Genomic DNA, 15,867 nt, shown 5'->3' with positions numbered 1-15,867 from the left:
GGTGCCCACCGCTGACCGAGCACACACAGAATAACCAATCCCCAGGCGGCGGGACCACAGACACCCCGACACGGACTGATGTTGACCCAGTTTCTTGCTGGATCAGTGGGCTGGGACGCGGCTGAGTGAGGCTGCTGCGGGGACTCTGGTGCGCACGGACTGGGCTGCCGGGACAGCAGGCATGAAAAACTCAAACCGGAACATTTAGAGTTGAGAAGTTCTGCAGCGCCTGTTACGGTTCCGTCTGAGAAATGGCCACACAGGGCTCGGTTCTGGCGCTGGGGAAATGTCTCGCCTGTCTGGAGTTCATGCGTAAGTAACTTATCTTGCTTTTGCACAGCTTCTGCTTTATTATCATGAATCTGGTTTAGGCCGTTTTCTTTGTGCGCTGCTGCGTGTTTTTGGCTCCTGATCTGGAAAAACAAGGATTTCTTTATTTCCCATCCAAGGGAAGAAAAAATCAGAGTGGAGTCTCTTGTAGGAGCCAGAGTTGAACTGGCGGGTTATAATGGGACTTTTTCTTTTATTCTAATAAGAATGAACCATCTCCTCTCGGCTCCTGCGCTCCGGGACCTCTTCACGTCCAGGCAGCGATGACCCGAGCAGACCCATTAGCTGACAGGTCAGAGACTTTTTCCTCGGCTCGAGTGTTAGTAGCAGCTGAGCCGATCCCAACTCCGTGTTTCCCTTTCGAAGAACCGCAGATGATTTTTCAGGGAATCCACTCCCACTTCTTCTAAAGGGGCCCTGGAGACGTTTCCTCAGAAAGCGCGCGCGCGCGGTTTGGAAACAAAATGTACAAAACCGAAGTATACAACAATCTGGTGCTAAAATCAACACGGGTGTCACACTGCAACATAGTTAAAAACAGATGTGCCGTTTCTGGTTCTGAGGTGTCCTCAGGAACTGGATGGTCTGAAGTCAGAGAAACTTTATGATGACGAGTTATTGGAAAGTACTCTTCAGCATTTAACATTTAAATCACCTTGTTATGTTGGAGCTCAGTTCTCGGGACAAAACCAGCCTCCACCCTGGGATCTTAAAGAACAAAGAGTAGGAAAAGGCACTTTAATTAATTCATCCATTTGGGATGCCGGACATTCATAAGCTTAAATCACTCCATACGTTTTGTGTGTGTGTGTGTGTCTTTTTTCATCTTAAAAGCTGTGAATCTTAAGTTCTATAGAAAAAATGAATTTAGTTGCAACACAGCCCTGTCTGTAAAAACTACGTTTGGAGGTAATTTCAGGGTATTTGGAAGTATTTGCATGATTAGGTTCCTCCAGGGGTTTCAGGTATAGCAAAAATTTGGGGCATTCATAGGGTTAATGCTAAGGGACACCTAAAGGTACTTATAGGGTATTTGGGGATATTTATGGAGTAATTTCCTAGTAAGACACTTGGAGGAACTGGGCTGTATTATGATGTGACTTGTTGCCCTGTGCATGACCCTTATTTACAAGCTTTTTAAAGGCTGCAAGTACAATTTATTCACCACCTTAAGAAACCTGTTCATACACCTGTATATACCTTGTAAGTAACAGGTATTAACCAGTGGGTACCAGGTACATAGTACTAGGCTGTATTATGTGCTCCTATTCATTACCTTATATCTCCTGTTGTGCTTGTATTTGATGGTGACTTGAAGGATTCTCATCGATTTGTCTAAATCCAAACTGGAGACCTAAAACTCTTCCAACACCTGCCTCCTCATAAACCTGCAGTTGAACTACCACCTTGGGCCTAATTTAACCCAGATACTTTGGGTGTTTGTTTTCACACCTGCTGTGTTTTGCCCATTTGAGTCTAACCCTGCGGCTTGTTGTTCACCAGGACGTCGTGGACTAAAACAACCCAACCAAGATCTTTTGGATTAGGTTGCAGCACAGATCCAAAGCTGTTTGCTTTTATTGAGAACATGAACCGAAATTGATCTTATCCTAGTGAGGTGCTGCAGAAGTCACATCTCAAACACCATTTAGTTTGTGCACTTAAAGATTTCTGAACGTAAACCAAGCTTTCAGAGGAAACTCGAATTTCCCTGTTTCACATGATGAAGCAGCTGAGTTGGTGTAGTAGAACAATCCTACTTCATAAGAATCAAAAGGGTCATTCTTGCAACATAATTTGACACAATCAGGTAAAACTCAGACAGCTAAAATAATGAGATTATGAACAAATCTGTGGAAAGCCCCCCTGGTGATTTCAGGTTTATACTTTGACCTGGTTTTAACACAACTTCTGACGTGATCTAAAGGAGGAACATGTGCAGAAGTCTGCTCTGAAAAACGTTTCTAAAGGAAGAAGCAACTGCTTCAGAGCCGTGCAACTGTTTCTAATCCTAAATTCAGTTTGGTGAGGGACTGTTTGCAGAACAAGCGTGTTTTGATTGTGAGGAGCAAAAATAACCTCTGTTCTCCTGTGAGTGTTTAACGTGACAACGCTCAGACTTGGATGAACTTAAACACGACCTTTGCATGAATACGAAAAGGACAAAGAGATAAGTTGATAAAAAACTGGAAGTTTATCCTGTTGCCGAATCAAACAGGATGTCCTCTCTGGACAAAAGAGTCTCCTCTCAGGATTAGCGTGGAACTTCATCATGTGATATGAGGAGAAATTAAAGTAAGTAGAAGGAAAATGCTTTTTTGACATGAAAATGGCCATATGCTCTCTGGTGATGCCATCAACGGTAACTGTTGTAACACAGATGTTAAAAAGAGGTTCAGGAAATGACCAAGAATCTATTTTTTAATTGAGATTAGATGATGTTTGGTTTGATTTGTCTGGCGGTTCTGTGGTGTGCTATAATTTACAAAAATAATCCACTGCTTAGGAACTTAACAGACGATCTTGTACCATTTACTTTTGAAATATCCATCAAAATGTTGTTGAAAAAGAATACAATTATGTCCAGTTGTTAAAAATTATTAATGACTTTTTACCATATACCCATTAAAATAAGGTCTTAAGTACTAAAGGAGCGGGTCTAGCGTCTTTGGGGTCCTGCGCCTGTTAATGACATCACACTAGGTGATTGGCTGGATGTACGACTTACGGAAGTTATGTTAACACGCTCAAAAACATTCAGGCAGTAAGAAACACAAATTTAACAACAAAACTTTTAAACTCTTTCCAAAACCTATAGAATTGAAAAAGAGTGGGATTGCCGTATGATGTCATCGGCAGGCGCAGAACCCTGAAAACCATGCATAGTGCCAGAAAACTAGCATCGGCATTACATTCTCTCGATGGTAGGGTATTAACTGAAGGACCATCAAAGTCTGAGGAATCACACGGAGGTGGCATGCTTTCTTCTCCAAAGGTAACAACATTTAAACTAACGAGAGTCACGGCCATATGGTGTAAACCTACCCAGTAATGTAGGTACCGCCCCATAGTGCCAGGAAACTAAACAGTGCCTTTTTAAATTTTGGACGTCTGGTCATGGTCCCCCAGTAGATTTCACGTGCAGCTAAGACGTGTTTCATCGGGCAAGAATGTATAATTGACGGATGACTGACCAATCATGAGATAAAAAATAATTATGTATATATCTGTTTTAATACTACAGTGTGTGGTGTGCGGCGAGATGAAAAAAAGGACACATTACACACAAACCAGTTTCACGCACGAACATTGGAACATGGGAAATCTCGCGAGATCAAACACGACTTTGAGTAAACAATAATGGCGGATACGAAGCGTGCAGCATGCTTCTGTTGCCCAGTCCCATTACATGCACTGCGCCTTATGCCCTTCTGGGAATCGCACTGGCACACTGTGTTGTGCGCAAGTGCGCCAAACTGGGATAGGGGCCATTATGTCATCGACCGCAATGCATGCCGGGATGCTGGTAGCTGTTTGTGCTACTTTTTGAAAATCTTTAACAACATCTTTCAAACCAACAATTGTTTGACTAAGTTTATATTCATTGCGGTGCACATTAAGTCTTAGTCTAATATATTTAGATCAGGAATAAATATCATTAATCTTCTTTACTTATTTAATTTGAAAGTACATATTTTAAGAAAAGGCACTTGAGCCATTGCTCCGCCTTCTTCCAAAATTCCCACGCAGCAATTGCCTGAAGTCCGCATCGATGCAGACTTCGGCCAAGTGCGGATCAAGTGTGCAAAAGGGGCACAGTCACTTTCCACACTTTAGAATCAGGACACCCTGCGCACCCACAACCCTGGCCGAGAACGCACAATGTAAGGGCGCAATGGTGGAAGTGCGAGTATTGAGACCGGGCCTGTAACCTTGCTTTCTGATTGACTGTACATAACACTGAACAGGCAGCATGCTTGTTTTTCCTTTGTATTGGACCAAAACAATCCAACAGGTCTAATATTGGTCCCAATATGCTTCTGAGCAGACTAGAGCATTCTTATCACACCAAACATGGCAGGAATATCTAATAAGGTTATTTTTAAGTCATTATGGTAGGGGGCCTTAAAATTGTCATAAAGGGAGGATTGGGTCAAAAATAGTCATACTTATCCTGTGAACCGGGCCTAGGTTAAGCCAGACAGCACTAGCATACTTTTTTCAAGGTTCATCTGCAAAGTCCAGTTTGTGTAAAATAAAAATAATCACATTTTAAAGAGTAATAAATATCTTACAAATAAAACATAAAGAGTAACCAGGCTGAAGGGGATTCAGATTTAGTATCTATATATATATTTGCCTTTAGAAAGCACATATGAGTTTTTTTTGTCATGGTGATGTGACCCATTGAGTTCCACTTGATCTAAATAGTTCTGAGTCTAAACTGGATCAGCTGGATTCTTTTTTTACTACCACACTCTCTGCTCTGCATGCCGACATACACCAGAACACGTTCTTGGAAAATGACGTGTTATTTTAGGAATACCTGCTTTCAGAGAGTTATCCTGCAGAATCAGCTTTCAGGAATTCTCCTAAAGAACATTCACAGTCCTGAACAGAGAACGGTTACCGTGTTTCTGCACTCTTTAGGTGGAACATAGGATTTATTAAATACTTTATGCTGTTTTAAACTTTTCAGATGCTTTCAAGTAACACACACACACACACACACACACACACACACACACACACACACACACACACACACACACACACACACACACACACACACACACACACACACACACACAAAGTAGAAAACAATGATGCTTGTGAAAAGAATTTCACATTGCAAGTAAAGTAGTGAAGTACATGTAAAAAGGTAGACATTTTGTGATAGCATTGATCTTTAACCACAAAGTTCATTAATGGCAGCAACTGCACTTGCATGCTTACCTAAATTAAAAATATATTGTTTTAAATGAAAAGCCTAACCAAGGACCAGGTTTGGATAAAAGTGCTAAGCTTCACTTGAGTTGTTCCAACTGCTGTTTCTCTGTTCAAATACAACTTCACTAAAATATTAGGGCTGCATTTTTACCATTTAGATGGCCTGGAAAATGCCACCAATTAGTTTATAGTATATATAGTAGAACATTTATATTATTATCATACGATAATTCCTATGTTATGCCAGGCCCTTTCTGAGCTCCGTACATTACACTAGTTTAAAACAGAGGTTCCCAAAGCTGTGGTAGGGGCCTCACAGCAGGCCTTTCCTTGATACTGCATGTTGGAAGTCTGTTATCGTTAATCATATTTATTTTGGGTCATATTTTTGTCACTAAAACAGATGTTCTAAATGCAGGAGAATATCAAAAATAATCTAGTAATGTTTATCAATGATGGTTGGGGTCAAAAGTTGCTGCTTTAATCTGCTTTGTGTGTTGCTGCTGGTTTTAGGAAAACCTTTAATGTCAAACGTATCTGCTCATCAGATCGGTTATATTTCTTAGACCTCTATAGGGAGCCTAAGTCACGCCCATCTACTTCCGGACCATGGTTACCCGTAAGAATGACAAAATGAATGCAAGTTAGTGGGGCTAAAAAGGCTATTTTCTGATTCCGCTTGTCGTGTTCCATGGATTTCTCATACGTGAATATTAGAAAAGCTTTTTGATACTAAGAAAGCGCTTATTTTCGAACGGGGGGATCGCAATTTTAGGTTTTGTGTGAAAATAAGTCCAGGACTACAAATGTGCATCATGAAAGTGACATAATTGAACCAGACACGAATAAAACTGAGGAAAAATGGCTGTAAGTTCAGCAAACTTCCCACAAGAGGAAAGAACCACCATAAACCTGGCCACGTGGGAAGTAGCAGCTACGCTAGGGGAGAGGGGATGATGTGGTGACGTCATATATGCGACGTGTCGATCATGCTAATTATGAACTTTTACAAGCTGATAAATCTCAAAGTATGTGACTAGCATGGTCAAAACACCCATCATTGCTTTTCATTTAAATTGCAGTACAACATATGTGCGATCCAAGGCGTAAGGCAAAGCGGATTAGGAAATAGCTGTTTTAGCTCCATTGACTTGCATTCATTTTTCTCCCGGGGACCCATGAGCCAACCGGAAAGGGAGGAGATGTAGGCTCCCTATCTCTTTAACAGGATTGTATTTTCCTCAAACTTCTGTTGAATTCTGCACAAGCCTTCTGCCTCCTTGTGGACAATTAATGTACTGCAGACAAATTATAATTTTGTTTTTAGGCTAATATTTTAATGTTGTGTTTTTAATAATAAACTTTTTTTAATTAGCCTATAAATAGATCAGTCTTTTGAAAAGAAAAATAATTTCTGATTGTTATTTACACTTTTCAGATTTGACAAAAAATATTTTATTATTTTGAGGACTTTTAACCTTGTTTTTAATTTAAAATGAATGTTTATATTAACTTAAATATTTATACATTCCTGACAAAATTAAGCGACGAAAACAAAGAAGTCCGACCACCCTGTTATCGCAAGCCTTAATTTGCCCACTTTTGAGCACGTTTGGTTATTTAACGGCATCTTAATCGCCGTCTTTAAACTTAAAACACCGAAAAAAAAGTGGCAGAAATCCCTTCAGAACGCCGTATTGCAAGGGAGTGCTGGGCAAGAGGCTGAACAAGTTACAGTTACATTTGTTTTAGCTACACAGACATGTTATTTACAAGATTACAGAATGCAGTTACAACCCAGGGAATCTGTCTCAAGGGCTTTCAGTCTAGGTTTTAAATTGTCCTTATCTTTTACTACATCCTTATGAGCTGTCGTTAGTGAGCGCAGACAACTTTGTTGTACACCTGTGCAATGAAACGATCTTTTTATCATGAATTTCTGAAAATGTCAGATATGTAAATAATAGGTTCATTCGATTAGGTATTTTTTCGTTTTTTATTTACTTTTACATATAATCAGAAAATTTTAATATGATGAAAGTCATTTTACATTCCTAACAAATAAAAACACATGTTGAAAAATCCCCTCGTGGCTTTTGGCTTACGTCTGGGTGCCCTCTAGTGGTGAATACATCCATCTGATACAAGTCTGATCACATCAGCCCGTGTTTTATTATTACTTTAATAGGGACAGATCGTGTCACTGTCTTCAGTGTATTAATATCAATGCAAGAAGCAGTAATAAAATCATGTTAAACATGAGCTAATGCAACAATCAGTACTATATATGAGGTAATTTTGGTTAATTTAAGCATAAAATAGCATCTTCAGGAAACCAGGAAATAGCATCTAGGATGAACTAGTACTGTCTGTATTTTCTCATCTTGGATTGGACGATCAAAGTTTAAAATATGTGGCTGAGAAAACCTTTGGGAGTGGCATACAAAACGCCGTCTTTTACGCCGTCGGGAAAGTCACAGAACGCGCTGGAAGTGCCTGTAGGCGTTCGATGCGGCGTTCAATAACTAGAAAAACGTCGTTTTTTACGGCGTTCTGGAAGACTTCATGAAGACGGTGTGCAATGCGGCGTTCTGAAGGGATTTTCGCCGCTTTTTTCGGCGTTTTAAGTTTAAAGACGGCGATTAAGACGCCGTTAAATAACGAAACGCGCACAAAAGTGGGCAAATTGTGATCCCTAAGACTTGAGATACCCTGTCACCTCAGCGTGCGCTCAGCCTCGCGAGCACATGGCTGGGTGTTGTTGCGCCGAAGAGCCACGTGAGCACCGAAAGCCGCCTCCTATTGGCTCGAGTGGGAGCCGAGAAAAAACACACACACGCACACACCCTGCAGCTGCGGATGAGCGGATTTCATGCTCTCCTAGACACGGAGACAGAGACACGGAGAGGAGTTGACGCCCAGCCCGGAATACCTATCACTCAGAGCGGCGGTCAGAGGGAGCGGAGCCCAGTAAAGAGACCCGCATGGAGCAGAGGAGCGGTAAGTCCCTTCATTAGGATAATAGTGGAACCGTCCGTTCGTCGGTGCGCTTTGTTGCGACATTCACTTCAGCTGCTCCTCAGAAATTAGAGTTGAATGAAAATGAAGAAAAACAGAAAACAGCTGGGAACTTTCTGGAGCTGCACGTGACTAAAGCTCCAGTTTTCCACCGTTAATGGAAGAACTTTTAATATTCCTCTTATTAATGAAAACTATTAATTATTGACAACTAATTCAAATTTATTTAGAAATAACCTTTTATGAGCTGATCAGATTTTTAAAAACTGCTTCATTTAGTGATTCGTTTGAGAGTGCAACCTTAGTGTTTTTGTGCCTACCAGGTGACTTCTGTTTTAACTCCTTTGCCAGTGTTTTTGTTTAAACTTCACACAAGTTGAGTAATAAGCAGAAACTTCTTGTTTGACAGCGTGTCCCTTTTCACTGCCAGGACTTGCTGACTCTTTAAATGCATCATTAGTCTTCAGAATGGACCAGATGTGTGTTTAGATTAGGTGGGATGATATAAAATGAAGATTTTTATGAATATTATGTAAGATTGTAGGAAGTGTTGGTGTTACGTAAGAAGCTCCACCTGTTTGTGTCAGATGGAGATAGTTTAACAGGAAGGTGGAGCACCGTTGGGGAAACACTCCTTCATGACAGGCTAGTAAAGAGAACATGAGGTCATAAGCCAGACGTGTGTGTGTGTGTGTGTGTGTGTGTGTGTGTGTGTGTGTGTGTGTGTGTGTGTGTGTGTGTGTGGTTTTTTTCCAACAGAACAAAAAAGTATCCTGATGCTCTCAGCTGAAGCCGAGTGAATCTAAGTTTGGGTTTCTTCTATTCTCTTTGACAAATTGATCTTTCTTCTCTTCTAAAACTTTATTTGAAAAACAGCTTACAACACAAACATTGTAACCTGAGTTCGCTGTAGATCAATTTACATGACTGCAGGCAAAACAAAGAACAGGAGAAAATGGCAAAAGAAGAACGAGGAGGCACAAAGTAGAAGAAGGGAATGTAGACAAGACGAGAATAATTAGTTCATTCATTAGAGATGCACCAACCACTCAACCGGTGATCAGAATCATCCAATAATTCATCATAATCGGTTTAATTCCCCCTTCCTCTGAAGGCTGAGGAATAAGACCTCCAGTGAGATCGTCAAGGTTCTAGTAGCTTTGCAGGAAACGTTAAAGTTTTACGAGGTTGGTTTAAACAATGCTCGGGGTCTTTTCGTCTGACAGCCGTAAGGACTGACCTAAACACGCCTGTAACAAGTTTACAAAACGGTCTGCAGCTGGTGAACGTGTGTTCCTGAGGTGGAACAAATCATCTGATTTTACAAGCTGTTTGAGATTCTTCCCAGATGTAAGAAAACAGCGAAACACTGAAATGTCGCTATGGTATCAAAACCCTATTTCTAAGCAGTTTATCAAATGTTTCATGAGAATTTACATGCAAACATTCACTGAATTTATTTTGTGTGGTTCAATTCAAACTCTGCTAGGTGGCAGCAGTGTGTACCACCTTCATTTTGACGGAACAATGAGATCCCACGATAACACAAGGTGTGTCTTGGAAGCGTCTGGCCCGAGTTTTCCAATTAAATTCAGTCTTAAATGAGTTGTTCACTCGTTAAATGAATACATTTGCAGTGGTTTCCAGTAGGAATGAATGCCATGTAAGTTGTACTCTGGGGAGGGAAAAGCCCTGGTAAACCTGTTTCAGGAACTAGACGATTGCCAGATCAGAGAAGAGCAACAGATGGCAGGATCTGGAGTCTTACTTGATATTTGGACATCTCACGTCTGATTGGCTAACAGCAACGTGACTCTACCATTGACTTGGTTTGCTTTGCATTGTTGATGTTTTATCTCCACAAATAACACAAACCAGGAGGAGTTCTGCTGTGTGGTGGATTTGCTAATGCTAACAGTTAGCTTGCCGAGACGTTCTCTGTTTCCTGGATGCTAAACTAACAACAGCTTTCCCCGTTGTGAGTCTATGAATGTTAAGTTACAGTGTGATGTCATCCTTTCAGGCTTTTTAATGATCACATTATGGAAATTCAATGCAAGTATTCTATGAAAAAACTGAAAAGATGGTTAAACCTGCATTTTAATCACGCCTTTGTTTAGAAACACTTAGTCTTCTATGATGTTTAGCCAAAGATTTTATGAGCCATTGTGGAAGATTCAAACGGCCACTTGTGGCTCCAGAGCAGTAGATTGCTGACCCCTGATATAGACCATAGATCTATTATAAGTTTTTTTTTTTTACATAGTCTAATATGTCCCCTTTAAGGGTGCAAAGGTGAGTAATTAACTGGAACGGGACATAATCAGTATCCATCAGACTGGACGTGTTCTAGCAGGACCGTGGAATTTTCCAAACTTTAACGCTCAGATCACTGCAAGGCAGTCCTACAGGCGGTGTGTGTGTGTGTGTGTGTGTGTGTGTGTGTGTGTGTGTGTGTGTGCGTGCGTGTGTGCGTGCGTGCGTGCGTGCGTGCACAATGCCCTCTGCATACCCGCCTCATTGCCAGTCTCAGACCCATAAAGACATCCATTGAGACGGGTCACATGATGAGATCATGAGCGAGGGGGGGGGGGCGCTTACGATTGGTGGAAGAACACAAAGGCAATATTTTTGTAAATCTAGAGTTAATTCAGGCTGTAGGTGAAAAAGAAAAAAGCGACAGGTGGATTAAGATCACTGAACTAATCATTTGTTGCCCATTAAACCACTGATGAGGTCATGTTGAGTCCTGCACCAGTCACTCTTATGGGAATCATTCAGCTTTTTGCTGTCAGAACAGAAGCTCAAAATTCCTTTTTTATTTGTTTATTGTTTTGGGTCAGTGAATGCACCGTATTAAAGCACATGCCCTTTGGTGACTAGAGAGTTCATCTGGAAATACTTAAAATCATCCTTCTGAAAAGCAAAAGGATCACCTTCCCTGGCAGGGGTGTGACTATGGGTGGGCCCAGGCGTGGTGGGGGGTGATGATGTGCAATTGTTTACTCTTCTGACAGTGATGGTAATCTTCTCAGAAGCGTAAATGTGTGTGGTGTGTATGTGTGCAACAACATATTGCAAATTCCATTTTATAGAAATAAAGCAAAACACTCAAAAAATTAGCTTGCATAATTTTCTGTCTATTCAAAAGTTGCTGATATCAGAAGCGTAAAATGTGGTTTACCGTGCCTCGCTGAGGTTTATTACTAACTGTAGACCACTGCCCCTTCATTGTGAATTGTATTCTCCAGTGGGATGGCTGCCTTTGTCCACCAAGAGGTTGGGACATTGGTACACCTTCATTTCTAAGGCCATGCTTGGACTACTACCCACCTACATCTGTAACTTAATCTTACAGAGAAATGTAACTTCTCATAGCAAATGATCATTTGTTACTTAGTGCTCCGTTTTCTCGCACCGAACTGGGCAAAAGGGCTTTCGTTCACTCTGCTCCTTCTGCATGGAACAGGCTGCAGGAAAACAGGAAATTAACTTGTCTATTTGACTACATTTAAATCCAGACTTAGAGCAATTGAGACGGATTCCCTGTGTTGTAACTGTCTTCTGTAATAACGTGTGTAAGTGAAAAAATTGTAACTGTAACTTTTGCTGCCTCTTGGCCAGGACTCCCTTGAAAATGGGGTTTTTAATCTCAATGGGACCTTCCTGGTTAAATAAATAAATCAAATTAATCAGTGTTGGCAAATACTGTTTATCGGCCATAACGGTCAGATATCGGTATCGGCCCAAAAAAACTTTATATCAGTGCATCCCTAATAGATAGATAGATAGGTAGATGGATTTCTCAGAGGTTGTGCTTCTTTTCCCATCATTCTGACCGCAGGGATAATAAACTGATCATGAGCAGCCTTTTCCCATCACTTTAATTTTTGAAATAATAATAAACATTCAACACCATTACATTTTTATTTAACATCATTATTTAGGGTAAACAGTGCAGTTTAACGATTCGACTTGTGGCCGGAACGCACACTCCCACCATCCTTCTGCTCTGCGTAGACCTGAGCCGATCACCTGTTTGTGAGTAGTCAAATGTCTTTGTAGGGAAAAGCTGAAAAAGCTACAGCCATGAGGTTCACTTTTACCTCAGACAGACTTATTGCTGTTTAATGTTCTGGCTCCACCCGTTGCCTCACGGACTGGAATAACAAATGCTCCTGTAGTAACATGAGTTGCAGTGAGGTTCATGACGAGGCACTGACTGCTCTGGAGTGGACCTTCATATGTGATCCCAAAATAGAAGTTTATATTTTAATTTGACTTTGAATGATAAATGTAATAAAACATCTTATGTGCTTTAATCACGAAAGAGGCAGCGCGCATCTCTGCCTCCAGTCTGACGGCGCAGCACGACGTCGGCGTTGGTGCTGACTGAATTAGTGTTTGTGTTCCAGTATGAGGTTCCAAATGTGCCTAAAATATTTATCCATGTCTTTGTCTCATTCATAGTTCACTGAACAAGTGAGTTAACATTTGGGCTAATCTTCAGTGCTTTTGTGGTCACAAATAGCATTGTACATGGAAATGAGTAACACGCCATAACATTTAAAATGGTTTGTTTTATGAATTTGTTCTATGTTGCCATATACCGTTTATGGTATTCTAATGTATTGTCACTTTTGTTTAAAAATTTTTACACATAATGGCATCAGATAGGCTGTCGAAACACCCAGAGAGCAGAGATGAGATCACGTGAAAACAGGTTTTAATGCAGCCAGACAACAGGTTATAATGACAGAACAAGAAAACATGACGTGTCACAGGTTTAACATGAGAATAAAAACAGCCAGCCAACAAGTTTTGAGGACAAAGTGACTACACCATATTTTTGGCACATTCTGAACCCCATAGAAGAAGAAGAAAGAAGAAAAGATCTTTTCTATCACATTTCAAGATAAAAATCACGAGGCGCTTCACAAAAACAAAAAATGTAAAATATAAAAAAGAATTTAGAAAATGATTAAAAATATATTTAAAATGAGCAAAAAGTAGACAATTGTGATTAAAAAATGTAAAGAAAGAGAGAGTGAATAGGAAAGGGGGAAATCAGTGGATTCTGAGGAAGGTGGAATAGGTTGGGAGAGCAGAACAATGAGAGGGTGATGAAGGTCACACCAAAACCATTTTGAACAAGTGAGTCTTCAGCTGCTTTTTAAAGGAGACCACTGAGTCTACTGATCTCCGGCTCAGGGGGAGAGAGTTCCAGAGTCTGGGGGCCACAGCAGCAAATGATCTGTCACCTTTGGTCTTTAGCCTGGTGTGCTGCAAAGGACATGGTCCTTCTCAGTGAGACCAGATAATGCAGAAAAACCCTCAAACTCAGCTTCATCGGGCTAGTTGCTAAAGTCTGCATGTCCTGAGTTGTAACAATAAAAAAAGGGTTTTTAATCAATAATTAACCGGTTTAGACGGTACTCTGATGCATCCGCGTGCATGAGAGCAACCAATCTAGTAGATGTTTATCTGAGTTCTTGATGCATTAGTAGAATATTTGACCAAAAACTTGAATAATGCAACCTTTCACAGCCACCGATGCTTTATGCGTGCACACGAGCATGCACGTGTGCGCCACTTTTAATGTCAACTCAAGACTCCTGATGTTGCACACCGTCCCGAGTGTAGAGATGTTTTCTGAATAATAGAGTTGGTTAAAGGAAAACTGAGTAGTTTGAATAGTTTATTGATTTAAATCTGTTTGTTTATTACAAACCACTTCTGCTTGCTTTAAAAAGCCAAAGGTGACAAACGTTTTTCTCGTGAGGAACTATCATAACCTCGTGTTAGATGTTAGAAAACCCCGGTGGAGACGATGTATGTCAAAACGAAACTCTTCTTCTGCATTTTAAACCCTGTGGAGTTCCCAATGAGCAGCTGGAGGACTCATCGTTCTGTAAGACTCTTATTTCTGCAGTTTATCGGTAAAATAGCATCAGGAAGCTCAAGATTCGTCTTGTTTTTATATTGAATATAGACTTCTTCTAGACCTTTTGGCTGAAAGTCAAAAAATACAAATAAAACAAAGAAATATTTTCTGCCTTTGTGTTTTCTGCAGATAGTAAAATGATTCAGATTCGGCATCCATTAGTTACCAAAAAATGAACAAAAATAAAACTGTTAAATAGTAAATCTAACCTATTAAACAGCATTTGTTTTAATGTCCTGTTTTCAGAAAAGCGAATATAAAGAAATTCTGTCATTTATTCCTATTTTGATCCCAAACAAAGACTGCATTCCCTTTTTTCTTTACTTTGGAAGACGAGGAGTGAATTGTGAATGTTATAATCACACAGAAAGCTCCTGCCAAAATATGTATTTTAATTTAAACCAGATTCTTTGTTTAGGAGTTCCAGGCTGAATGTGAGTTCAGAATAAAACAACTCAAGCGTCTCCTCCTGGTCTCAGAGTTTAGATTCGTGCCTGAAAGCTAACTCTGACGCAGGACGTTTGGTTTTTCATTTGTTGGCATTTTTGGATTGAAACTTGTAAAATAAAGTTTGCTCTCATCACTTTGGTCAGCTGACTCACACTTTGCTTTCAAACTCAGCTCCCGAAACCTAAATGCTCTGATGTTCAGCCTGTGTGCTACTGTGCTTTTCAGCCACCAAAAATGTAAGATTTGTGCCAGTGTGTGTGTGTGTGTGTGTGTGTGTGTGTGTGTGTGTGTGTGTGTGTGTGTGTGTGTGTGTGTGTGTGTGTGTGTGTGTGTGTGTGTGTGTGTGTGTGTGTGTGTGTGTGTGTGTGTGTTTGTGTGTGTGTGTGTGTGTGTGTGTGTGTGTGAGAGAGAGAGAGAGAGAGATGCCTCATTTCTATCCAGCACAGTGTGTAACAGCCAACCATTGGCTCCTGCAGCCTGAAGGCTTTCAGACTCCACAAAGCAGACTTTGTCACAGTTTGAGGCTTCGTCCTGCAGCTGGGGGGCAGTAAGCAATAGCACCCTCATCAGGCAGGAGCTGTACCAGCAGGACTAAGATTTTTATCCATCCAAGTGTTACGACAACGCTCTGTCTCTGAGGGGGTGCAGGAAAAAATACATCTCACTAGAATACTTTTGCTGATGAAATTTTATGATGAAATTCTGTTTTTGAATTTTTGAGGATGACATTTTGCTTTTAAGGTAAACAAAATTCAAATCCATAATGTCACAGAATAAAAGTTCAACGTAATAAAATGAAATGATGAGACTGTATTTATTCCATAGTCTGTTATCTTAAGAGCTGGATTATGGAGAAAAATAAAAACAAAACAAAAATAAATCTGCAATAATGTCTCATTAATATGGATGCATGGCTAATCTTCATCAAAATCAGTATCAGCCGATGTTAGTCATTTTTGATGTTAGTCAGTATCGGTCCAATAAGTAAAACTGGGCCGATATTAACACCTTGTGTATCAGTTTTAGAGGGTGAGGGGGTGATGTGTATTTGTTAAGTCCTGTGACGGTGATGGTAATCATCTCAGATGCATGCGTGTGTGTGTGTGTGTGTGTGTGTGTGTGTGTGTGTGTAACATACTGCAAATTCCACTTTATAGAAATAAAGCAAAACATTC

General features: G+C 40.4%; 1 protein-coding gene across 2 annotated transcripts in view; it reads left to right on the top strand.

Moving 5' to 3' along the window:
• The first annotated feature begins 96 nt into the window (after nt 1-96).
• The window catches only part of paqr6 (progestin and adipoQ receptor family member VI), a 29,752-nt gene continuing 13,981 nt past the window's right edge, over nt 97-15,867 (top strand). Inside the window, exon 1 of one of the 2 annotated variants that reach the window (XM_054740852.2) lies at nt 97-312. In XM_054740852.2, the coding sequence (XP_054596827.1) occupies nt 252-312 (61 nt within the window). In that variant the 5' untranslated portion in view covers nt 97-251. Of the gene's footprint in view, nt 313-8,122; nt 8,281-15,867 lie in introns of those variants that run through there. The other variant, XM_054740853.2, reaches the window with a different exon arrangement.

This window comes from Nothobranchius furzeri, chromosome 5 (genome assembly GCF_043380555.1).
Source record: "Nothobranchius furzeri strain GRZ-AD chromosome 5, NfurGRZ-RIMD1, whole genome shotgun sequence".
Taxonomy (NCBI): Eukaryota; Metazoa; Chordata; class Actinopteri; order Cyprinodontiformes; family Nothobranchiidae; genus Nothobranchius; species Nothobranchius furzeri.
Note: the sequence above shows the minus strand (reverse complement) of the source record. Positions and strands in the feature narration are given on the sequence as shown.